At 41.2% G+C, this 27,413-nt stretch overlaps 1 protein-coding gene across 1 annotated transcript in view; it reads left to right on the top strand.

Moving 5' to 3' along the window:
- LOC127569561 (follistatin-related protein 5-like) overlaps positions 1-27,413 on the top strand; it is a 440,054-nt gene that overhangs the window by 137,703 nt on the left and 274,938 nt on the right. The window contains exon 4 of the mRNA XM_052014316.1: positions 13,674-13,922. Coding sequence (XP_051870276.1) covers positions 13,674-13,922 — 249 coding nt within the window. The remainder of the gene's footprint in view (positions 1-13,673; positions 13,923-27,413) is intronic.

Genomic DNA, 27,413 nt, shown 5'->3' with positions numbered 1-27,413 from the left:
CCTCCTTTCAATCAACTCATTTATTTATTTGAGCATCGCTGCTATTGTCAGCATCTATTACCAGTCCTTAATGTCCATGAGAAACTGTTGTAAGCCACCTTCAAGTATCTCTGCAGTCCATGTGTTGAAATTGCTCTCTCAGTGATGTTGATAGGGAGCTCCAGGATTTTATCCCATGGCAAGGAATGTCCAAGGCTGGAAGCTGTGTGCCTTGGAGATGGTGGTGTTCCCATGAACCTGATGCCCCTGTCCTTCTGGGTTCCAGAGGTCTGTAAGTTATTGAAGAAGCCTCATAGAATTGCTGCAATTTGCATTGTAGATGCAATGTAACAGGTCTACAGCAGACGTCATCTCCCTGACCCTACACTCATCTCTGGAGCATCTGGACAGTAAAGACACCTATGTTAGACTATTGTTTATTGACTACAGCTCCGCCTTCAATACTATAATTCCAAGTAAACTCATCTCCAAATTCCCAAGACCTGGGACTCCCCTTGCACCTCCCTTTGCAACTGGATCCTTGACTTTCTGACCAACGGACCACAATCAGTGAGGATAGGCAGCAACACCTCCAGCACGATTATTCTTAACACTGGTGCCCCACAAGGCTGCACCCTCAGCCCCCTACTGTACTCCCTACACACTCACGATTGCGTGGCCAGATTTTGATCTAACTCCACCTGCAAGTTTGCAGATGATACCACTGTAGTAGGCTGTATCTCAAATAGTGATGAGTCAGAGTACAGGAAGGAGATAGAGAGCCTAGTGACATGGCATCATGACAACAACCTTTCCCTCAATGTCAACAAAACAAAAGAGCTGGGCATTGACTTCACGAAGAGGGGCGGTGTACATGCTCCTGTTTACATCAATGGTGATGAGGTCAAGAGGGTTGAGGGCTTCAAGTTCCTAGGAGTGAACATCACCAATAGCCTGTCCTAGTCTAATCATGTAGACACCACAGCCAAGAAAGCTCACCAGTGCTGCTGCTTCCTCAGGAGGCTAGAGAAATTTGAAATTTTTATCAATGTACCATAGAAAGCATTCTATCTGGATATACCACGGCTTGCTATGGCAACTGCTCTGCCAATGACTGCAAAAAAACTGCAGAGAGTTGTGGACACAGTGCAGCACATCACAGAAACCAGCCTCCCCACCATGGACTCTGTTTACACTTTTCGCTGCCTCGGTAAAGCAGCCAATATAATCAGACCTTACCCCGGACATTCTCTCTTCTTCCCCCCTCCCACTGGGCAGCAGATACAAAAGCCTGAAAGCACGTACCACCAGGCTCAAGGGCAGCTTCTATCCTGCTGTTATAAGACTATTGAATGGTTCCCTAGTACGATAAAATGGACTCTTGACCTCACAATCTATCTCGTTATGACCTTGCAGCTTATTGTCTACTTTCACTGCACTTTCTCTGTAACTGTAACATCTTATTCTGCATTCTGTTTTACTTCAATGCATTGTTGTAATGAATTGATCTGTATGAACGGTATGCAAGACGAGCTTTTCACTGTCCCTTGGTACCTGTGACAAAAATAATAAACCAAACTAACCATAACAAACAGCGCAATCACGTACACTGGGGTTTGAGAGTGTGAGGGGGAAGATTGGGTGTTGATTTAGCAGGGTGCTTTTCCTGGATGGTGTTGAGTTCCCTAAGCATTCTTAGGGTTTGCACTCTTCTCGGCATGTGGAGCCTAAATGGTAAACTGGGTTTGGGGAATCAGGGTGAGTGAGTCATCATTCATATACCCAGTCCCTGACCTGCTCCTGCAGCCCAAGTGTATTTGGTATCTAAGTTGTCAGCTGCAATCCTTGGGGAATTAGTGAAAACAAAGGATGGTAAATTTCCTTTCAGCCTCATAATTAAATTTGTAGTGTTTGATGCCCCGTCCCCAGAATGTTGAGGGGCAGATACAATGATGATAATGCCATTGACTGGGGAGATGATTTCACTCTCATTAGAGCAGGCATAAATTACATGAATATCCCTTATAACTTTTCACCCACTTCTTGAAACTGGGGTAAAGAGCTCCACTGGCTACAAATGTATCTGGCACAAAGAACAATTGTCATGGTTGCTGGAAGAATCAGTCCTCTCGACTTGCTCTCTCTAAACTGTCTATGTAATTCCCCCTATATACTTTAAAGCACTTCCTAGTTTGTGGACAGCAACTGCAATTTTTGGCACAATTCTAAAGAGGGGTTTAAAGAACTTACTGGACAAGTTGCCACTTTGTTAAATTCAGTGATGTCATTTGCTGCATCGTGTTTTACTCTTCTGGTGTTTTATATTCTGGGTAAGGGCAGCAAATTTCTTTTCCTGAAGGACATTAGTGAACCAGATGGGTTTTTAACTACAATGTGGTAGTTTTATAGTCATCATTACTGATACTAGCTTTTTAAATTCCAGATTTATTTAATTAATTGAATTTAAACTCCCTTAGCTGCCGTGGTGAGATTGGAACTCACAACACTGGAACGTTAGTTCAGGCCTCTGGATAACTGGTTCAGTAGTGTAGCCAATATGCTATTATACCCATTATGCTAATTCAGGATTGTGCAGATCAGCTGTCCATGCTGTCAGCCACAAGCAATGCGCATCCTTAGGGAATTATCGAAAACAAAGGATGGTAATTAATTTGTTTTCAGACACATACTTGTGAATAAAATTAATGTAGGGCTTTATTGTGGAGTGTGCCCTAATGAGCATAACAAAACTTGATCTAATCAGATAATCTTTATTCAGAGCCCATGATGATAGCGAATTTGGAAAAAAGAATGACTGATGTGAAATTGACGTTTAGCATCTGTCAATTTTTGCAGGAACGAGATGTAAGTAAGAAAAATGTACTTCATCCACTCCATCTAATCTCTTGAGTGCTTGCTAGATTCCCCAATGCTGTCATCTCACTGTATTAACTCCCCACATGTACAAGTGGCCTCCTGTAACAATTTGTCTGTTTAATTATATCATTATGGTACTTTACTGACTTGTAATACTGGTGATCTATCTGACTTCCTTCTAAAATGAACAGATTGACTTCAATAATCTGTTATGGCGTATCCTGGCCAAATGTTCATCATGTTCCAGTAAAAGATGGTGACAACAATTGCTGGTGTGTAATACCCTCTCTGCAATAGAGCTGACACAAAAAGAAATCTTTAGAAATGAGATTTAAATAAATAAAACCACAGCTGCTTTTGTCAATTATTGCTTCTCTGGTAATCTGTCCAGTTTTCCTTCTGCTAAGATAGTGTCTCATCCTAGATCCCAGATCAGACATCGGATATCTGGTGATCTGGCACTGGATTGCATCTGCTTTCCTTCTCGATCTTGCAGTCAGCTATTGCTGAAACACACATTCTGTGTGCTTGGCAGATTACACTCTCGATCCTTGGGTGTCTGAGACATGGCACCTGCCTTAATTCATTACAGGAACAGAAATTGCTGAAAATACTCTGTAGGTCAGCCCACATTTGTGGAGAGAAGAAGCAGTGTTAATGTTTTAGGTTGATAACTCTTCATCAGAAAGGCCTTTCCTTGTTAGATCTTTTCTGATAATTTCTGTGTAAGATAAGTTTTCTCTATTGTTCAGACTACAAACTGAGAAGTGAGGCAAGACGCTATATCAGTAATTCTAAGATACTAGAGGATAGCTGGTAAGTCAAACTAACAAAATTCTTTGCAAAAGAAGTGACAGGAAGAAATAGAACATTTCTTTTTCTGTGTATCTACTCTCAGACAGGCAACCAATTCAAGCCCATCCAATACACTTAATGTAACAATACTGTATATAGGGAAGATAGTCACTTGATACAATTCTTAAGAAGGTACACACCCAATTTTACATAAACTAGGTATGTTACTGACGATATAATTATTTATCGATTTAACAAATTTAACCTAGCATAAAGTACAATTTCTGCTACAAGGAAAATATTAGCTCTTTATAAAACCACTTTCTTTCTAAAAGAGTGCAGTTCAAAGAAAGAGTGAACCAGCCATTTTGGGCTGGATCCTAACAGAGGCAGGGAGGGGACCACAGTTCTGCTTTCTGGTTGGAAAACCCATGAGAATTAGTTTTTCTGAGAGAGAGAGTGAGTTATACAGCATAGAAGCATGGAAACAGGCCATTTGGCCCACCAGGTCCATGCCAACCAGCAGACACTCATCCATATTAATCCCATCTTCCAGCACTTGGCCTGTGGCTTTCTATGCCTATGTGATTTAATTGCTCATCTAGTCACTTCTTAAATGCTGTCAGTGACTCAGCTTCCATCACTGTCTCCAGCAGAGCATTCTAGAGGCCTGACAAATTTAGCTTCAGGAGCTGATTAATTATTTTTATCTCTTACTTCCTGGCCACAAGCAGTCGGGTTGAGAGGTTGTTGGGGAGAGGAAGTGAAGCTGTGATTGTGCAAAGACAGGGTCATAGAGTCATACAGCATGGAACCGGACCCTTCAGCCCACCCCATCCATGCCCACCGTCAAGTACCAATCTGTACTAAAAATGTAAAGATAAACTGAAGCCTGTGGGTGGATGCAATTCCAGAGCAGTGAAGAGGTTGAAGACCAGTGGCAGTATTAGAGCCAGGGCTCGGGCAATCCAAAGCCTCAGAATTAAGGGGATGAGGGAAGGTTGGAGACGAGAAGAAAGACTGAGGTGCAGAAGAAGGGGAATATCAGATGTCTGTGCCATGAGAATTCACAGGTTTTTATAGAGAGGATTCCAGCAGATGAATGCAAGGCCCAGCAATTTTCACTTCTCTTTTGTTAATTAATTTTTTGAAGCCTGGAAAACTCAACCAGCCTGATTTAAATTTAAAATGGTGATTAAATGTGAGATACCCAGCTCTTCCCTCCACTTCCTCTTTTCCTTTGTTTCAAATCCCTTGGTTTTAATATTAGGTAGCTTTTAGTTCTCACTATAAATTGCTGGTTACTTTAAACAGCCATTGTCAACCCCCAATCATCCTGCTCTTAATTTCCTATTTTCCCAGTTTTTTCTGTCTCTATTGTATTTGTTCCAATGATGAGGCCCTCTGCTTTGGTGCGTCTGAAATGTCTTGAATCTTGGCTTCCTCTCTGTCATAGTGGATGGGAGCGCTCAACCACATTTCCTCTATCTCCAGCACATTTTCTCTCGCCCCCTCTCCCCCAGGACAGAGCAAAGATGGAGTTCCACTGGAACTCACCCCCCCCCCACACCACCAGCCTTTGCATTCAATGCATTGTCCTTCACAGTTCCCGCCAGCTCCAATGTGATCCCACCACCAGTCACATCTTTCCCTCTCTCCTTTGTGCATTTCACAGGGAGCGCTCACTTTGTGACTCCCTGATCCACTTTTCAGTCCTCACTCACCACTCCCCATTCCATGGTACTTTCCTGTGTAACCAGAGGAGATAGAACATAGAGCAGTACAGCACAGGTTCAGGCATTTTGGCGCACAACATCTGTACTGACCATTATACTATTTTAAACTGATCCCATCCACCTGTATGCGATCCATATCCCTCTTTTCCCTGCCTGTTCACATGCCTGTCTAAATGCCTCTTAAACATTGCTATCATATCTGCCTCCACCACTTCCCCTGGTAGCACATTCCAGGCACCTATCACTGTGTGTGTGTGTGTGTGTGTGTGTGTGTGTGTGTGTGTGTGTGTGTGTGTGTGTGTGTGTATAAAAAAAATCTCATGTTCTATCTTCCCTGCTTTTGCAGGTGTAATGTGTTAATGTCATTCCTTGTCCTCCTAGAATCACGTACAACCCTCCGACACCATCTTCTGCCATTATTCATCTGGGTGTGTCTATCTCGTTAGGTTCCATTCTTGTCTATGCAGCCTTAAAAGAGAATCATCTGCTTTGATCTCTCTTCTAGTTCTCAAACTGTAAATTCCAATGTTCCCCTAAAGTTCTTCCCTGCTCCTTTTCTCAACCCCGTGCTGGCCTTTGCAAAATCGTCTGTAAAGAAGATACCAGTTTCCATTTGTAGGCTTAGCTTTACATCACTTTACAACTTTCTATTGACATACTATTTAACCAGTATCTAGTAATAGATGAGCAAAATTTTTCCCCAACTAAGTACTTAAGAGACCAAAAACATCATCATCATCAATTTCTTTGTTAAATCTAATCAAGAGAGTGTCTTAACGGGTTGTGGATTTTGAGTCCTTTTCTATATGGTTATCTGCGTTGTTCTTTCTTGTCAGGTGTAAGTGCGTGCAGGCTCCTTTTCATTTCACAAACACTTATAGTTCTCTCCCACAGCAGGCTGGTCAATATATATCCTGACCTCTCTCACTCTGCACTATATACTTTACCATGGAAGTGAGGGTTTCATTCCATGTCCCTTATTTTGATTATTTTAAGAATTAAAAGAAAAAAGATCTTTCATTAGGTATTACACACCCATTTCCTGGTACCATGCAAAAGTCTGATTCAAAATTTCAACCCAATTTACTTTATTTTACTTCAATTACTTTAATTAAAATAAATGATTCAATATATTTTTCTTCTAAATGAAACCTATCTTTCTCACATTGTGGTTATGAAACTTATAAATAGTAAAAACCATTAATACACTGTCTCGGTTGATTACACTTTCCATTAATGCATTTCCCAATCCTTGTGGATTTAGGAAATAATTCAGTTTTAATAATAAAAAGGGAAATGTTGATGTGGGGCCTGTTTAATTAATCAGTTACATTTGAATTCAATGTTCATTAAAGAACGCACCATCACCTGATGATCTTTCATTCAGGTCTGTGTTCTATGAGAAAAGAATTTTGCCCTGAGGATTTGTCTTGTCTTTGGACCAGCTCTGGCTGGCATTTCTGGCTGACAATTTGGCAGATGCAAATATTGTTAATAACCTTGAGAATGGGAACACAGCACAAATATGATCTCTGGGATTGTAACTACCACAATCTCTTAACAGACATGGATATCAATTATCAAAGTGAATGAAATTTCAACCATTATTCCTTTCAGGACTTGTACCATTTATGCTTCCTGCTGCCACACTGGCCTTGAAGTTCATTATGAAAATTAGGGGGTTGATTTTATTCCCATGTCTGGATATAAGTGGATTTGATGTTTTCTTTTCTTGGATTTTGGTTTGGGAGGTATTTCTGACTCTAATCCACTGCCACCACTGTTCCCCATTCAAAGGTACTGCAAATTAAACTTTGTTGTGATTTTTGATGCAGCTCTGGCTAATAGCTAAGTGCCTGCAAAAGGCTAGATGGTGAGAACTGTTAGGGTAATAAATATTATGAACCATCAGAGCTAAGCCCAATAAAAATTAATGAATGTTGGAAATGCTTAACAGACTGGGGAGCATTTTGGAGAGAAAAATGAAATAGCTAATTCAGGTTGCTGATCTTTCATTGTAAATGAGAAAAAAAAGTTTTAAGGTACTGTAAAGAAGAGAATGGAGGAAAAAGTGTAAATAAAGGAGAGGCCTTTAATAGAGTGGCAGACAAAAGGGGAATGGTAATGGGCCATGTTTACAAAAATGCAGAAGATGGGGCTAGAGGAGGGTAAATGGGTATGGTAGTAATATTGTTAGAAATTGTTGAATTTGAGGTTGGGTCTGGAAAGCTGTAAAGTCCCTAACTGAGGAATGAGATCTGTTCCTCAAATTTATATTGAGCCTCATTGGAATAATGCAGAAGACAAAGGATGGAAGGTCAAAGTGAGAGTTGGACAGAGAATTTAAGTTAATGTTTAGAATTCTCAGATCACAACATCCAACTATAGAACCAGTTATTTTCTACTCTTACCCTGTTAATGTTTATAGTTATTTAATGTTTAAAGCCATTTAACCACAACTCTTCTCTCTTTGACATTTTCATCTAGCCTTGATTTTTCATGAATATTTTTTGCATTCCCATATATTGTCCCTGTCTTATTTTTGTTGTTCACTATCTCTGAACTCGTGCATGTTCTGTCTCTAAGACAATAAAATATTTAGTTTCCTTTCTCAGTAGCATGAAACAAAAACTGATTCATAGAAATAAGGTCAAGAGTCATACAACCCTTCGGCCCATTATGTACCTGTTGCCCATCAAATACCTATCTTGTACTAATCCCACTTTTCAACATTCAGCCTGCAGCTTTCTGTGTTTCATGCTCACCTTAATACTTCTTCAATGTTATGAGGGTACCTGCCTCCACCATCACTTCAGGCAGGCTGTTCCAGATTTCAATCAACCATCCTCTGGATAAAAACTGCCCTCTGAATCTTCCAGCCTTTACTTTAAATCTATGCTTGCTGCTTGTCAGCGTAACAAGCCCTAATATTGATTGGCACCTCCTTAGTGCAAAAGGTTTGGATAGGGCAGAATTTATTAGGTGTGTCCAGGAAGGATTCCTGACACAACACATAGACAGGCTGACCAGAGGAGAGGCCATTCTGGATCTGGTACTGGGCAACAAACCTGGTCAGGTGTCAAATCTCTCGGTGGGTGAACATTTCGAACACATTGACCACAACTCCCTGACCTTTCCCCTTGCCTTGGAGAGGGATAAGAGCAGACAGTATGGGGAAGTAATTAACTGGGGGAGGGGGAATTATGATGCTACTAGGCAGGAACTCGGGAGTGTAAATTGGGAGCAGATGTACTCAGGGAAATGCACAATGGAAATGTGGAGGTTGTCTAGAAGTCACTTGCCTGAGGTCCTGGATAGGTTCCTCCCATTGAGGGAGGGAAAGGATGGTAGGGTGAAGGAACCATGGTTGACTAGAGATGTCGAATATCCAGTGAAGAGGAAGAAAGCTTATTTAAGGTTTAGGAAGCAAGGATCAGATGGGGCTCTAGGAAGATACAAGGTAGCCAAGAAGGAGCTTATGAATGGACTTAGGAGAGCTAGAAGGGGACATGAGAATGCCTTGGAGAGTAGGATTAAGGAAAACCCCAAGGCATTCTACTCGTATATGAAGAACAGGAAGATGACTAGAGTAAAAGTAGGACCAATTAGGGATAGAGGAGGAAACGTGCCTGGAGGTGGGGGAGATCCTTAATGAATACTTTGCTTCGGTATTCACCTGTGAGGACCTTGATGTTTGTGAGGACAGTGTAAAACAAGCTGATAAGCTAGAACATGTCGATGTTCAGGAGGATGTGCTGGAATTTTTGAAAAACATTAGGATAGATAAGTCTCCGGGGTGGGGTGGGGTATATCGCAGGATACTACAGGAAGTAAGGGAAGAGATTTCTGAGCCCTTGGCAATTATCTTTGCATCCACCTTGGCCACAAGAGTAGTACCAGATGATTGGAGTGTGGCAAATGTTATTCCTTTGTTCAAGAAAGTAGGGATAACCCTAGGAATTATAGACCAGTGAGTCTTACTTTTGATGGGCAAATTATTGGCAAAGATTCTTAGGGACAGGATTTATGGGCATTTGGTGAAGCATAGTCTGATTAGGGATAGTCAACATGGCTTTGTGAGGGGCAGGTCATGCCTTAAGAGTCTGATTGAATTCTTTGAGGATGTGACAAAACACTTTGATGAGGATAGAGCAGTGGATGTGCTGTTTCTGGTCTTGAGTAAGGCGTTTGATAAGGTTCCCCATGATAGGCTTATTCAGAAGGTTGGGAGGCATGGGATCCAGGGAAACTTGGCTGTGTGGATTTGGAATTGGCTTGCCCATAGAAGGCAGAGGGTGGTTGTAAATGGAGCATATTCTGCCCAGAAGTCAGTGATGAGTGGTGTTCTGTAGGGGTCTGTTCTGGGACCCCTGCTCTTTGTGATTTTTATAAATGACTTGGATGAGGAAGTGGAGGGGGTGGGTTAGTAAGTTTGCTGATGATATGAAGGTTGATGGTGTTGTGGATAGTGGGCCTGCACTGTGCTGTAATGTTCTATGTTCCATGTTCTTTGTTCTATGACTGCTAAGAGGAAACATTTCTCATTATCTACTGTGTCCATGTTCCTCATAATTTACTAAACCTTAGTTAGATCTCCCTTCAGCCTTTTCCATGGCAAGGAAAATAAATCCAGCCTACCCAGTCTCCCCTCATAGCTGAAATGCTCCATCCTTTGCATCCTCTCCATTGCAATCACATCCTTCCTCTGGTGTGGCAAAGCAACTGTTCATGATACTCCTGCTGTGGTCCAGCTAATGTTTTATGTAGTTGTACCATAACTCCCCTCTGCTTGCTTACAACATTTCATTTATTTCACTCTTTTCCCCCTTTATCAATATATAAATTGATTCCTTCATTTCAACCCTCCACATGTTAAAATGGACTTTTTACTTAAGCTGGGAAAACTGAAAGGAAAAGAAACAGAAGGCAATAGAGTGGGATATCAATCTGACTTTCCAATGTATACTGTTCAATCTACCACTTTGCCAGAGGTTTTCTATCATCCAGTTTTAGCGCCTCAAATTGTTGAGGAAGCTTCAGTCAACCTTTTATTAAAATGCCTCTGTGCTTAAAATTTCTTAGACAGGGTAGTGGTTCCAAGCTTTAAGTACATCTTTTTCTGGGTAAAACAGAACTTATCACTTTACAAGAAAAAATCATGGAATATGGGAAAGGCCTTTTAACCTGCAGGGCAGCTCTGCTTTCCCATTTGTGGATTCTATCCTATTTGTTTGGATAAAAACAAATTCAACATGTATTTTATAATTTCTAAAGAATAATGAGCAAATTTTCAGAATATCTGTTGTTCCCCCTCATGTGTCTACTAAATGTCCTTCCCCAAGCCTTCAACAGTCAACTGCTCGAGTTCGTCCCCACCCCCCACTTGAAGTAATGTTCCATGTGTATTTTACACATTTTAGACAATACTGATTTCTGAAACCTCTAAGTTCATCCTCAACTAAATATTGTTGAGCTTGTTTAGAGGACACATCATTACCTGCTTTTGATGGGCATCTCTTCCATATATTCATTATTTTATGAAGTGGGAATTCTGCTAATTTGCCTTTTTCAGGTTTGTTAATTTTAAGCCTACAAGTTTCTAGTTTTTTTTTTGCTCAAATCTTGGTTGTATTTTGAGTATTATTTATCTCTGTTCAATGTCGTATTCTGTAATAAAAATAGATTGAGTTTGTACTTTTAGAGTTCTAACCTGAGAGCCCTTCTTTCTGGTATCATCTTTGGTAGTTGTCTCTTCACCTGCATCAGTACTCTTTTGAAGGTGGAATGCCTCGCACGGTATTACAAGTAGGACATCACCAGTATTGGTATTGGTTTATTATTGTCACTTGTACCGAGGTACAGTGAAAAACTTGTCTTGCATACCGATTGTACAGGTCAATTCATTACACAGTGCAGTAACATTGGGTTAGTACAGAGTGCATTGATGTAGTACAGGTAAAAACAATAACAGTACAGAGTAAAGTGTCACAGCTACAAAGAAAGTGCAGTGCAATAAGGTGCAAGTATATTGTAAGATATACCTGTTACCAAATGCCCCTCCCTCGGTGCATCCTTCTGTTTGATGAGATTTGTTTGGAGTTTTATATTCAGTTTATTGGCTGTACAATTTGGTCACCTTCCCTTCTCTGCTGACTTGTTAGAAAATCAACTATTCATTACATAGTTAAACATTTGGTTGGACTATAACCAAAACTTTCAAGACTTTTCTGTTCTGCAATCTCCACTCTGCTTTCCTCTTCACAGTTGGTGCCTGGCCTGCTGACTATTTCCAGCAATTACTGTTTATTTTAAATTATATTTTTAGAATCTGCAGTATTTCCATTCTGGTAAGGTTAGTATTTCCATTCTAACCTGAATTCTGGAAATGCAGAAGTGGATTGAATACGGTTCCATCACATGTTGGTTTAGGGTGAGATAACAAAAATGAATATTTCCTTTTCCCATTGGTGATAGGGATCCTAATTAAAATGTTTTTAAAATGTTCCTGGACTCCTACAATCAAACAATATGGGCTAGAAGTTGTTTTGCTAAATCTTAATGCTGTTAAAACCATGTTGTCTGTCACTGTATGCTTTTTAAAAGTCCCATAAATGGCATGGTCTTCAATTGCAATGCTCAGTAAAAAGTATTGTGAGTGCCACTTTCTGTGTGTCCTACAATATTAATCTATTCCAAATTCTCACAGCAGCCAACATTTAGCCTAGCAGTGCAAACTCAGCAACCAGCCGTTAATGGGATATGTCACAATCAAAGCAACATTATTCTAGCTGCTGGGGAGTGTTGCTGCTTAATGAAGATTGCTTTATTAAAAGGAAGGGAGGAGAGTGCTCCCAGGGGCTAGTAAACACTGGTTGTTCCATGAGTAAATAAGAACTGTCATTCTTCAGACCAGTGAGATGTAAAATCACATTGGAAACAAATTTTGGGCATTGCACTTTGGAAGAGCTTTATACAGGGAAAAAAAGGTGCTAATGCAAATGAAAGTCCTGCCAAAAAGTCAGATGTCAAGTTTTTGGATTAGCACTATTACTTCCAGAAATGAGAGCAAAATGGCTGTGTTCTGGATTAAGCCAAAGATTCAAACGCTACACAGACTTTAAAACACAATTCAGGCTGGCAATTCAGAGTGGTACTCTAGGACTCCTATCATTGTGTTATTGTAGGTACTACTGCTTAATCCAATATAAAAGTATTTAATCCAGACATGACTTGTGAAACAGTTAAAGTTTCATTCTTTGTTATCTAAGCCTTAAGGCAGCAATATTTTAGAGTCATAGAATTGTACAGCATGGAAATAAGCCATTTGGCCCAACTCATCCACTGACCAGAGGCACCCTTCTGTATTAATCCCATCTCCCATTCTTGGTTTATAACCTTCTTTGCCTGAATGATTCAAGTGCTCATCTTGATGCTTGATAAATGCTCTCAATGACCCAGCTTCAATCACTCTTTCAGGCATTCCAGGTACTTATCACTCTCTGGGTGAAGAAGGTCCCTCTAATATCCCCTCTGAATCTATTCTCCCTTACCCTAAATCTATGTCGTCTAGAACATAGGACAGTACAGCACAGAACAGGGCCTTCGGCCCACAATGTTGTGCCAACATAGCTAATCCCTTCTACCTATAGAATGCCCATATCCCTCCATTTTCCTCTGATTCATGTGCCCATGCAAAGCCCTCTTAAAAGCCCCCAATGAATTTGCCTCCACCACCCTATCAGGCAACACATTCCAGGCATCCACCACTCTCTGAGTAAAAAACGTACGCCTGACGTCTGTTCTGATCCTACCCCCTCTCACCTTAAATGCATGCCCTCTGGTGTTGGATTGCTCAATAACGGGAAAAAGATATTGCTTGTCCATTCTATCTTTGCTCCTCATAATTTTATACACTTCCAACAGATCACCCCTCAGCCTCCGCCGCTCCAGAGAAAAGAGCCCAAGTTTGTTCAGCCTCTCCTGAAAGCACACGCCCTCTAATCCAGGCAGCATCCCAGTAAGCTTCCTCTGCACCCTCTTTAAAGCCTCTCTTAAGTTTAGTTTTATCTAATTCTGATATGGGGAAAAGCTTCTTGCAATATATCCTTTCCATACCCCTCATAATTTTATATACCTCAATCATGTCCCCCCTTGACCTTCTCTGCTCTAGAGAGAATAAACGTAGTTGCTGTGAACAAAATATTAAGTCTCTGGCAAATACCATGAATTCAATAACACCCTTTGAATCTCTCTAACACAAGATTTAACTTTTTTTTGTTTCTGCAGTGCATTCTGGTCATGATGGTCTATACGGAGCTTGTCAAAAGAACTACTGCGGCCGTGGGCAGCAGTGTGTCATCAGTAAACAGACTGAACTGCCTGAATGTGTATGTGTACAAGAGTGCAAGCCAAATTACTTACCTGTTTGTGGCTCTGATGGGGAGTTTTATGAGAATCACTGTGAGCTGCATCGTGCCGCCTGTCAACAGCGAAAGAAAATCCACATTGTAGACGATAAAGAGTGTTTTTTCCAAGGTAAGGCACTGTTTTGCAGCAAATATGAGATCTAGGTGTGGATCTTTGAGGGATTAGGCAGTTGGTACCTTTTTTTAGATTTTGTTTTTCAATGTTTTCTTACTTCCAGCTTCACTGAAATCAAATGGAATTTGCCTCGGGATAAGAGCCTTCAAGCCATATGTAATTTTAAGTAGTCCTGTGGAATATATGCAACAGTATATTTTCAATTATACCATTGATTTGCTTATTATAAAACCATTCAATAGCAATGCCAAGGGCTTTTCAGCAATTACATAACAATGCTTGAAATGGTTATATTTGTAACAACAGAGGTTGATACTGAGCCTCCAAGAATTCTTACTGTTTTGATTAAAATTTGATAGAAACGTAAGTGATAAGAATGTGAATGCTTTATTTTATCACAGTATTTGACTGAAAGTTATACATTCATACACGATTGATGATCCCCATGATGTGCTTTAAATATTGGTTTGACCAATTATTCCTTTTATGCTGCTTGTGCCATTTCAGCCTTTGACCCAATTCATGAAATGTTTAAAAGCCCACGTAAACACAGAAGGGGCTTAAATGGGGGCAGAAACTATAATTAGACAGGATTGTTCAGGGAAACTGGCAAAAGGCCAACTGACAAAAATTCGGTGCTGGGCCCTCTTCTGATGAAGATACTTCTGCCTATCCAGCAGCCCAAGCACAGCACATTACCCAAATTGGAAGCTGCACTGAAACAGTAAATGCAGCAAGTCAATCAACAAAAGTGCCAAAAAATGGCACGACTTTGTCCCACTGGATGTGATGTTGAATCTTTTATCTCATCCAATTAATGCTGAAAGACATGGTTGTTAGTGCGTCATAATGTTGTTCTGCTGGATAATGTTGTCAGCTGGATGGATAAATATCATGTCAAATGTGATAGTGTTGCTTCTATTTATCAATGGTGATAAATAGAAGCAACAGCAATGGATTTCTGTTAAGTTCTGTTGACGCTGCTCCCATTAGTCTGTTATATGACATTCTGTTATTGCAGTGGCCTACTACTGCAGGCTGCTCCAGCATATTTTCTGATCTGAAGCTAAAACGATAGCTTCAAACTCGATCCAAAATCAAGCCTCAGGACTTTCCTAAGCTAGCCAAAATGAATTATTCATGTAAAATATGTTACTGCAAGTTCATTAAAGATGGAAGTGGGACCTTTTAAAAGGATGTAGCCAGATAAAGGTAAATACATGTTATGAATGGTTGCAATCTTTTCAATTGTATTTAGGGTTTGGGGGCTGCCAGTGTGAAACTTCATCTGTGGATATGAGCTAAAAATTCAGCATTTTTACCCCACGACCTTCATCTCTTTGTCTAAATAAAAAAAATCATCAGTGGCAACAAGGATTTATGACATTGTGTTCTAAGTTTTCTGAAGACCACACAGAGCAAAATCATGCTGCTGAAGGATATTTAGATAGGAAAAGAATCCATGTGAATGTAAGAGGGCAACAAATTACATACACCACCAGCTAAGTAGGATTGGGGATGCTGCTGTCCATTTTAATGCAAAGCGAATTTTTCTGTGTGACAGTCCAGGATATGTGCCCCACAGGGCAACTTTAAATGATGTCTGACAGGGGCTGGCAAGCCTGTGTGGTCAGTCATGGATCTGTGTACAAGAAAGCAAAAAAAATCACTATGGTTTAGGGACTCACCATGATAAATGAAGTCCAACTGGATCATTTACCACTTTTGCACAACAAAATGTTGCCTATAAATTTGTTCCATATTCATGGCTGGCCCACAGTAAGCAACTCTTTCACTGTTTATCTGGATGCTCAAGGAAGGTGCAGCTCATTCCAGGTATCATTGTCACATACAGTACATGAGCAAAGGCCTTTGAGCATAAGCCATTGTAATACATGCAGGCAGGGTGCAAGTCTTGTCTCAACTGTCTCCAATATGAATTGGGTAGCTTTACCCCTGCCCAAGACCCACCTGGTGTGATTTTCTAACAGGTCTCGAAACAAGGCCAGACAAAATACCAAATGGCTTATGAGGAATCAGCAAACAATATTCAAGCACAATATTGATTTTGGCTTGAGAGTAAGTATGATATATTGTTGAAAAGAAATGAAAATACTTTTCATAAAAGAACCAACAAAAAGAAGCAATAACAGCAGATACTCTGAAGTGTCATAGCACTAGAAAATAAGTAAAAAGCTTGAAGACTTCTATCTTCTGTTATGGAATTAGCTTTAGAACCACCCTGCGTCCAAAAGAAAGATCAAACCAAATCCTATTTGAAGCAAGCAAAGAACTCTGCTAAGCTGCATTTCAGTGCAATATGTTTAAAGAAATCTTTGGATTTTTACCACTAGTACATATGAGACTAGTCTAAGTGACTAGTCTCTAAGTGACTTGCTAGCAGGTCATCCTTAGCAATAATATAAGGTCGATTTAGACACTCTTTCTAGTTCTCTGTTGTCTTGTGGTTCAGTGGCACAAACCTATGCAAGGCTGTGTTCAGCATTCTTTATGCAGGAGTATGCATTCTGAACTTTCAGCAAACTTTGCTTATGCCATATTGTCTTAATTATGGTTTATAATTGGTTTATTATTGTCACATGTACCAAGATACAAAGAAAAACTTTGTTTTGCATGCCATCCAAGCAAATCATTACAAAACATATGTACATCGAGGTAATAAAAGGGGAAAAACAATAACGTAATGCAGAATATAATGTTACATAGAGAAAGTGTTGTGCAGCAATAAGGTGCAAGGGCTACAGCAAGGTAGATTGTGAAATCAAGAATTCATATCTATCCTACAACAGTTCATTCAAGAAGCTGTCCTTGAGCCTGGTGATGTGTGTTTTCAAGCATTTGTATCTTCTGCCTGATGGAAGGGGCAGAAGAGAGAATGACCAGGGTGAGAGGGGTCTTTGATTATGTTGGTTGCTTTTCCGAGGCAGTGAGAAGTGTAGACAGAGTCAATAGAGGGGAGGTTGGTTTTCATGATGGACTGAGCTGTGTCCACAACTGTCTGTGATTTCCTGTGGTCTTGAGCAGAGCAGTTGCTATTGCCAAGATGTGATGCATCCAGATAGGATGCTTTCTATGTAACGACTTTAAGATTATAATTCAATCTCGTAGTGCATTAAAACACGCAGAATACTATTGAATGTCTTGGCCTTGGTCTCGTATATTTGGGTGTGCTAATTTAAACTGAGCTAGAAGGTTGTGGTTTACAATTACATTGGTTAGATGCTGCCACTGTCACACTGAACTGTGCATATCTGACAAAGAAACAGTGTGCACCATGTGCAGAAAAGCAGGCCTTAATAGAAAGAAACAACTGCACTTGTGCAAGGCTTAAAGGTATAAACTATTACTTGCATCTTTAGGTTTCTATTGCAGTAGTCATTGATGGATAAATTCAGCTGCAGCAATAGAACAGTTCACCCATTTGTTTATTCTGGTGAAAGCTACATTCTTGGAGGGGTTTCTGGGCATTCTGATGCACAATCTGGATGTTCGCCTCTTCACAACAACCTCAGTCATTGGGAGATAACTGGGCTTCTTGCTCCTATGTCTGTCTTCTCATTCTTCTAAGCCGTTCACCTCAAGCTGTGCAATGACTTACAGCAGTGATTACAGTTGAACACTGCAGCTTTGAGTTCCAGCCATTACACCACACGGCACAGTGTGAATATGACTCCTTAAAACACTGCTGATTAATCACTCAACTCTTTGAAATGTTGTAAATCCTGATATTTTACATGCATGATGGCTGCCCATGAACATTTTTCTCTAGTCGTACCAGAATAACTTGATAGGTTCCCCTGAACAGTGCCATTTTAGCACACTTTTTCATGTGCAAATAGAATTCTGAGCTGAAATTGTATTTGATGCTTGTATAAAATTAAAAAACACAATAAAAGAGCAGTCTTGAATTTTTGTTTTGAGGTATCATTCTTCTAATTGAAACCGTAATATAAAATGCATCTTAATGCCTATTCATAAGTAAAATCTTCCCTCTTTATTATGTGTGCAATTTTTATAAGAGATCAAATTAAACAATAAACAGCAGTTCTGCAGGCATTGGAAATATTTTTGCCCTCTGAATTAGAAAAATAAGGTTAGTAGGCATCGAATTGGCCCATGTAGATACCTCGAGTATTAAGAGCCAGCTGTTTGTTAGGATTTATCATTTTCATGCAGTAGAATTGTGATGAAGGTAGTGGTGATTTTGATAATCAGATTAGAATACCTCAGAGGAAGGATCATGGTCCATAACAAAATATTGAAAGGCTCTGTAGTCTGATATCATTCAGGTGGTCACAGTTAGTGGAGCTCAACGACTGAAAAATCTTTTTTCTATTTGAAAGCTGGTTATGACCAGATCCAGAATGTTCACACATTATTAAGAAATCTGGAAAGCAGTGAAGAATTTATGTTTAGAATTTTTTTCAGTTATGTTACTGAGGGATTTGGGGGGTGAGGGTTGGGGGTAGCTGCTTCTTTCAAAGGCCCATCAAATACCTCGATTGAGATGTAAATTGCACTCCAATGCTTAAATCAAATAGAAAAACTTGACCAGAAATATCACACACGCACCAATTGCTTTGGACTGATACAGTCCTCTGAGTTAATTTCAGGGAGGCAATTTGTTGACGTTCCAACTCATGTTGTGATATTAGCAAATTCAGCCATTTAACATGTTATATGTGTACATGGTGCATTCTTAATGATAGCATTCCAGTTAGATGCATGTTTTGGTAAATTAAGCTTCTTAATTTTATGGCAACAAATACTGAAGTGACTGGTTTGTGGAAGTTAAATCTTTAGAGAATCTTTGGCCTGTTTAGCAAGAGTAAATTAACGATAATGGGGCAATGAGATATTTTGCTTTGATCTCAGTTCAAAAACACTGAGTATTTTTCCCCTGAGAACTCGGTTTGAACCCAGCTTACCATTTCTAAATGGCAGTATACTTGAGCTTGTTCAATGCATCCACAGTTATCTTCGCTTCTGCCTCTAAGGGCACTTGAAGCATGAAATAGTGAAGGTCGGTGTAGTATCTGAGAAGTGGTACATAAAAACAATAGAAGTAACTGAAATGTTAATTGATCAACTAATTCTCATAGGTCTATCCTTTCTACATTACAATTAATCCCAGTCACGTATTCCTACATGATTCCAATGACCTTTCTCTTTCATGGACCAATCCAATCTTGCCTTGAATATTGACATAGTCTCTTCTTCAAAACACCAACCTTGAAAATATTCCTGCACAATCACAGCTCTCCAAGTAAACATGTTTCTTTTACTTACAGTTCTAAATGTCATTATTGGTTCATAATGTCCATTGAGTGGGGATGCTATAACTTCTGGAATATTTTTTCACATCCAGAGAATGTTTTAAGAATTTAATTCTTGAGAACCTAAACTTTGCTTTGGTACACATTGCAATAATTTCTTTCTGCAAAATTAGTGATTTCCCTTAGTAGAGAGACAATAACTAGTTAATAAAAAGTTTAGAAAGAGTAAAGGATATATTTTTTCACTCAGAGTATTGAGGGTTTGGAACTTGCTGTCAAAACTGGTGGAGACAGAAATCCACATTGCATTTAAAATGTACCTGGAAGAGCACTTGGAAATGTGTAACCTGCCAGGCTACAGATCCTGAGTTGGAAATAGGATTATTCCAAAAGCTAAATTTTGGCTCATTATGGACATAAATTATCATCTTTGCTGTAAATTTCTATCTTTATTTGGAATTCTTTTTATCCCTCTATTGTGAAGAATAGATGAGTGGGGCATTACAGCAAGCATTTCTATCAGGCTACCTACACAACAGGTGCCTTGATCACACCCTATCTATTGTTTCTGTGCAGTTATATAAGAGTCTCCCAAATGACTGCTGAAGTTTGCAGTTCACATCATCAAGCAACACCATATTTTCTGTGACAGGCACAGCAGTGTAACAGTTAGCGCAACACTATTACTGCACCAGTGACCCGGGTTCAATTCCGGCCACTGTCTGTAAGGAGTTTGTATGTTCCCCCCATGTCTGCGTGGGTTTCCTTCAGGTGCTAGGGTTTCCTCCTAGACGTATGGGTTGGGCATGCTATGTTGGTGCCGGAAACATGGCAGCACTTGCGGTCTGCTCCCAGAACACTATGCAAAGGATGTATTTCACTGTGTTTTGATGTACGTGTGATATCTTACATTTTTCCCCATCTAAGTTCTCATTAAGTTTAAATTTAAATTTTATTTACAGCGTGGTAACAGGCCCTTCTGGCCCAATGAGTCTGCGCCCCCCATTTTAAACCCCAAATTAACATACCCGTACATCTTTGGAATGTGGGAGGAAACCGGAGCACCCGGCGGAAACCCACGCAGACACGGGAGAACATACAAACTCCTTACAGACAGTGACGGGAATCGAACCCTGATCGCTGGCGCTGTAATAGCGTTGCGCTAACCGCTACGCTAACGTGCCCATTGCTGATTTAAGAAAAAGAGAGCACCTTCAATAATCCAAAGAACAAGTGAACAAGCAGGGGAGTTTATATCAAAGGGCATAAATATTTTTGCACAAATACATAATTCCGTAAACATAGAATATATGGATTTCTAAAAAAAATCTAATGTATGTGTTTCCTTTCAATGTTATAAACTGGAAGCTATTCTGTTCATTTGATACGCAGGCAATCACTTGACTTTACACATTAGAAAACTGCATAGCTTGTTTATAGCAATACACAAAAAGTGCTGGAGGAACTCAGCAGGTCAGGCAGCATCTATTGGAGAGAAATAAACAGTTGACATTTCGGGTCAAGACCCTTCACCTGCTTATCGATAACAGACCCAACCAGTTCCCCTCCTCCACCACCACCTTCCTCCGTCTGGCAGAAATGGTAGTCACCCTCAACGACTTCTCGGTTCCTCCCACTTACTCCACAAGGTGTAGCCACGGGTACTCGCATGGGCCCCAGCCATGCCTACCTCTTTGTTGGCTACGTGGAACAGTCCATGTTCCGAACCTATGCTGGTAGCGTCCCCCAACTCTTTCCCTGCCGTGTTGATGACTGCATTGGGGCTGCTTCCTGCAGCCGTGCTGACCTCATCAATTTCATCAACTTTGCCTCCAACTTCCACCCTACCCTCAGATTCACTTGGTCCATCTCCAACACCTCTCTCCCCTTTCTGGATCTCTCTGTCTCCATCTCCAGAGATAACTACAGACATCTCCTACAAACCCATGGACTCCCACAGTTACCTTCACTACACCTCTTCCCACCCTGTCACTTGTAAGGATGCCACCCCCTTCTCCCAGTTCCTCTGCCTCCGCAGCATCGGTTCCCATGATGAGGCTTTCCATTCGGCTTTTTCAGTAACCGGGGTTTCCCTTCCATCACCATCAATGCTGCCCTCACCCGTATCTCCTCCACTTCCCGCACGTCTGCCCTCAACCCCTCCCTTCTCCCCAACATAACAGGGACAGAGTTCCCCTTGTCCTCACCTACTACCCCACAAACCTGTGCATCCAACATAGCATTCCCTGCAACTTCCACCATCTCTAATGGATCCCACCACCAGGCACATCTTCCCCTCAACTCCGTCTCTGCTTTCCAAAGGGACCGCTGTCTCCATGACTCCCTTGTCTACTCGTCCCTCCCCACTGATAACCATCCCCCCCTCCAGCACTTATACCTGCAACTGCACCCCAAGTGCTACACCTGTCCCTACACCTCCTCCCTCACCACCATTCCGGATCCCAGACAATCCTTCCAGGTGAGGCAGCACTTCACCTGTGAGTCCGAGGGTGTCATTTATCGCATCCGGTGTGGCCTCCTATACATTGGTGAGACCCACCACAGATGGAGTGACCTCTCCGTCGAGCACCTTCGTTCCGTCCACCGCCAGGACCTCCTGGTGGCCACCCACTTCAATTCCACATCCCACTCCCATACTGACATGTCTATCCATGGTCTCCTCTACTGCCACGTTAGGCCAGACGCAGGATGGAGGAACAACACGTCTTCTACTTTGGGAGTTTCCAACCTGATGGCCTCAACATCGATTTCTCTAATTTCCAGTAACCCCACCCCTTGGTTTTCTCCCCCCCCCCCCCCCACCCTGCTTCTTTGTCATCCCTTATTCCTGTGGCTCTCTTCCCCCGCCTTGATGACCTGCTCATCTCCTCTCCTCCCCTCCTCCATCTTTTATTGCATGGTTCACTGCCCTCTCCAACTGGATTCCTCCTTCTTTAGCCCTTTGCCTCTTCTACCTATCACCTCAGCTTATTACATCTTTCCCCCCTCCCCCACCCACCTACCCTCTCCCCTTACCTGAACTCGCCTATCACCTGAACTCGCCTATCACCTGAACTCGCCTATCCCCTGCCTGCGTGTACTCCTCCCCCCACCTTCTTACTCTGGCTTCCGCCCTCTTCTTTTCCAGTCCTGATGAAGGGTCTCAGCCCAAAACGTCAACTGTTTATTTCTCTCCATGGATGCTGCCTGACCTGCTGAGTTCCTCCAGCACTTTGTGTGTATTGCTCCAGATTCCAGCATCTGCAGAATTTCTTGTGTCTACGGTTTGTTTATATCTTGTCAATCAATTATCTCTACATGAATGAGACAAAATGTTTTCATGATTCATTGACCTGCCTTATAAACTTCTTAAAAGTGCAGGGTGGGTGGGAGGAGGGGGAAGCATTACATATAAGGAGACACTTTAAGCAACCTGAATTCTTACTGAAAAGACAGTCAGAATACTAAAGTCACATTCTGAGTACCTTGAAAGATTTGCTTGAGTCTTGCATACAGTCCCCAAGGCCAATAAGAACAATAGTGGCCTGCAGTACCATTAGACCATTCAAATGATCAAAAAGGTTAAATACTTCCAGTTGCAGCAAATACCACAAAGGAAATGCTAATGAAGAGAGGACTTTTACATGCGACTTCAGTGATGTGATAGAGCAAAAGAGTCTTACTAAAAAGACAAATGAGTGAAGGTTGTAACAGCTCATTATGCTGTGGGCAATTCATACCATTGCCAATTTATTCTTGACAATTTGTCTTGTATTTCCCAATCTTCCATTGCCTCTTTGGAGGATTTGAAGCACATCCTCCTCACCTACACTTGAAGCAGCGATGGTTGCTTTTCTGACACCTGAGGCAGTTCTTTCTTGCTGATTATTGGAAAACCTTCTCTTTCCAAGGAGAATACCATTTTGAGACAGGCATCTGATTAGCACACCATTTAACTTCATCCAGGTGCTGAAAGGCACCCTGCATAAATCATCTGCAAAATTTCACTAAGATCTTTTGTTGAAATAATCACTGCAAAGTTATCAACGAAAATATTTACAGTTGTTGACGCCTGAATAAAAATTAAACAACTCTCATTCATGCTCCCACCACTACTTTCAACCATTATTGTTACCAGTCAGTTAGACAATCTATAATGACGGCAATCATGTTGAAATGGTGCAATGCTCAGTTGTGTTTTCCAAGCTCAGAGTTACTTGGGCTTGTCCTTTAAGGCTATCTGCAGGATCCTGATGCAGCCCCTGGAGTAATATTGCATATGAGCAGTAGGACTAATTTCAAAGCGATGAACAATGTGATGAATTGACTTTTGTACTTAAATAGCATGATTTAATTGACAAATTTGATTTGAAATAGATGTATGGTAACAACTTTTAGTTATACGTTTTGGACTGGCAGAAACTGAGATTGTCAATGAAAGAGGAAGAGATGGCTTGGTAAATGAGAAATTGCGATTGAATAATGTTTTTGCAATCTTTTAGTTCTTCATGGACATTGCAGCAAAATTAGGTTATCTAACTTGCCTAGTTCCTCCTCCTTCCTCCCTTGTGTTTGTTCTCCTTAATTGCTCTCCCTTACTTGAAGGCAAAGAATGCATCCTCATGACAACGAGGTTGTATGTCTTAAAGCAGATCATCATGAATTGTGACAGTTACTCGATGGAGTACGGCTAACTTCTCCAGAGCAGTCCAAGCAGTGTTGTTTCATTGTGCCAGTGCTCTACTCCATCATGTTTTCTGCAGCAGGATATGTGCATATTACATGTATGCATTGATTGCACACTGCAGTCATTGGTCTTGTTGCCCAGGAGCCACCTTTTGGTTTGCCACAGTAGTCCAAATGCAGCACAGCTGTTTACACAAAATGAAGGTATCATTATTGCTGCCAGGGTAGTAGGCAAGGTTCAGTGCCAGTGGTTGTACAGGAGTTGGATGTTAAATTCCCATTGGTTTCAGCATAGATCATGTGGTAAACACAAAACAGTGGAGGTACAGTCAATGTCACAATGTTCAAGAGAGAAACCTTCAACTCAAGCAGGGCTGTACATTGTCTCTGGTTTCTGGAAAGAAGAATAAGAAGAATCATCAGGTTTATTATCACAGACTTATATGACGCAAAATTGGTTGTTTTGTGACAGCAGTGCAATGCAAAGCTTAGGTTCCCACCTGTTTTAAGAATACCACCATTATCCCAGTACCGAAGAAAAGCAAGGTAACATGCCTCAATGACTACCGACCAGTGGCTCTGACATCCACCACCATGAAGTGCTTTGAGAGGTTGGTCATGGCACGCATCAGCTCTAGCAGACAACCTGGACCCATTGCAATTCGCCTATTGCCGAAACAGGTCTCCAAGCGGATGCCATCTCCCTGGCCCTACACTTAGCTCTGGAGCATCTGGACAGTAAAGACACCTACGTTAGACTATTGTTTATTGACTACAGCTCTGCCTTCAATACAATAATCCCAAATAAGCTTGTCACCAAACTCCGAGACCTAGGACTCAACACCTCCCTCTGTAACTGGATCCTTGACCTTCTAACAAACAGACCGCAGTCAGTGAGGATAGGCAGCAATACCTCCTGCACGATTATTCTCAACACTGGTGCCCCACAAGGCTGAGTCCTCAGCCCTTTACTGCCTATATACTCATGACTGTGTGGCCAGATTCTGCTCTAACTCCATCTACAAGTTTGCAGATGATACCACCGTTGTAGGCCGTATCTCAAACAGTGATGAGTCGGAGTACAGGAAGGAGATAGGGAGCTTAGTGACATGGTGTCATGACAACAACCTTTCCCTCAATGTCAACAAAACAAAAGAGCTGGTCATTGACTTCAGGTAAGGGGGCGGTGTACATGCATCTGTCTACATCAATGGTGCTGAGATCAAGAGGGTTGAGAGATTCAAGTTCCTGGGAGTGAACATCACCAACAGCCTATCCTGGTCAAATCATATGGAAGCCACAGCCAAGAAAGCTCACCAGCGCCTCTACTCCCTCAGGAGGCTAAAGAAATTTGGTTTGTCCCTTTTGACTCTTGCCAGCTTTTACAGATGCACTATAGAAAGCATCTTATCTGGATGTATCACGGCTTGGTACGGCAACTGCTCTGTCCAGGACCGCAAGAAACTGCAGAGAGTTGTGGACACAGCCCAGCGCATTATGGACACCAGCCTCCCCGCCTTGTACTCTGTCTTTACCTCTCACTGTCTTGGTGAAGCAGCCAGCATAATCAAAGACCCCACTGACCCGGGTCATTCTCTCTTCTCTCCCCTTCCATCGTGTAGAAGATACAGGAGCCTGAGGGCACGTACCATCAGACTTAAGGACAGCTTCTACCCGACTGTGATAAAACTATTGAACAGTTCCCTTATACAGTGAGATGGACTATGACCTCACAATCTACCTTGTTGCGACCTCGCACCTTATTGCACTGCTCTTTCTTTGTAGCTGTGACACTTTACTCTGTACTGTTATTGTTTTTACCTGCACTACATCAATGCACTCTGTACTGACTCAATGTAACTGCACTGTGTAATGAATTGACCTGTAGGATCGGTTTGTAAGACAAGCTTTTCACTGTACCTCGGTACAAGTGACAATAATAAACGAATACCAAAGACACTAAATTACTATAAATTACAAAAATAAATAAACAGTGCAATAAAGAGGAATAATGAGGTAGTGCTCATCGCCCATTCAGAAATCTGATGGCAGAGGGGAAGAAGCTGTTCCTGAATCATTCCTGAAAAGTAAATGTAGTCAGTTCTCTTTGAATAAAGTCTCAGCGATTCCATTTCTCAATAATGGATGGCAAAATCCGACATGTTACATATACCTCCAGTTCCAGCCTGGTAGAAGCTAGATGCATAAATATTCATTGCCGTAGTGCTTAATGACCACTGTGTCTCTGTTCTGCTCTAAGTTTTAAGCAGTAGGTTGCGGATTTCAGAGAGGACATTATTGATGAATCACAGATGACTCCTCATTGAGGATCGGATAGGCAAATTACTCCTTAAACAGTTCCAACTGCTTGTCCATTTCTGTATTCTAAGGGAGATGCCTATCAATGTGTTTCTGGAAGCAAATAGTTTGTACATAATCCATGAAGTCATCACATCCTGTGTAAGTTACATTTGACTTCTGCAAATAAATCAATTGAGGCAAAAGCCAAAAGAAATTAACAAGAAGTAACCAGTTGGTAGTTGACGATTATTTTCAACAGTACCTAGGTGATGAACCCCTGTTTATCTCTGTGAAGGTTAAAAGAGTGCATTGAGCTCAAATGAGAGTGCTGATATCAAACTGACATTGCATGCTGATTAACTTTATTGCCTGCCTCCTCTGCATCCGTCCACCGTATTCACTGTGCATGAGCTAGCATGTTTGCCAATGGAGTGCTGTGCACAAATGATTCAATAGATACCCATGCTCCATGGAAACCACATTAGAAATCTAAGGACACTTTCACTGTCTGAGAAAAGTTATTTATGGTTCAAATTCCTTGCTGTAAGGGTCAGTGAAAAGTAAAGAATAAATAGAAAAATATAGATGTTCTATGCAGGGAGAAATGTTTGAAGATAAAGAACAGGAATGAAAAAGAATTAGAGAAATGAGCAGAAAATAATAACAGAAATATGGAGACTTCTTTTAAGACTTCATGAAGTTTCAGTAGATTCTTTCATATTTTAAAGAATTGGAATTGGTTTATGATTGTCATATGTATCGAAGTACAGTGAAAAGCTTGTCTTGCACACTGTTCATACAGATCAATTCATTACACAGTGTATTGAGGCAGTACAAGGTAAAGCAATAACTGAATGCAGCATAAAGTGTAACAGCTACAGAGAAAGCGCAGTGCAGGTAGGCAGCAAGGTGCAAGGTCATAATGAGGTAGATTGTGAGGTCAGGAGTCCATCTTATCTTACTTGGGAACCATTCAATAGTCTTATAACAGTGGGATAGAAGCTGTCCTTGAGCCTGGTGGCATGTGCTTTCAGGCTTTTATGTCTTCTGCCTGATGGGAGAGGAGAGAAGAGAGGATGTCTGGAGTGGGTGGGGTCTTTGATTATGCTGGCTGCTGTACTGAGGCAGCGAGAAGTATAGACAGAATCCATGGAGGAGAGGCTGGTTTCCGTGATATGCTGGGCTGTGTCCACAACTCTCT

The sequence above is a fragment of the Pristis pectinata genome, chromosome 4 (genome assembly GCF_009764475.1).
Source record: "Pristis pectinata isolate sPriPec2 chromosome 4, sPriPec2.1.pri, whole genome shotgun sequence".
Taxonomy (NCBI): domain Eukaryota; kingdom Metazoa; phylum Chordata; class Chondrichthyes; order Rhinopristiformes; family Pristidae; genus Pristis; species Pristis pectinata.
The sequence above is the reverse complement of the archived record's forward strand: the minus strand, read 5'-3'. Positions and strand labels throughout refer to the sequence as shown.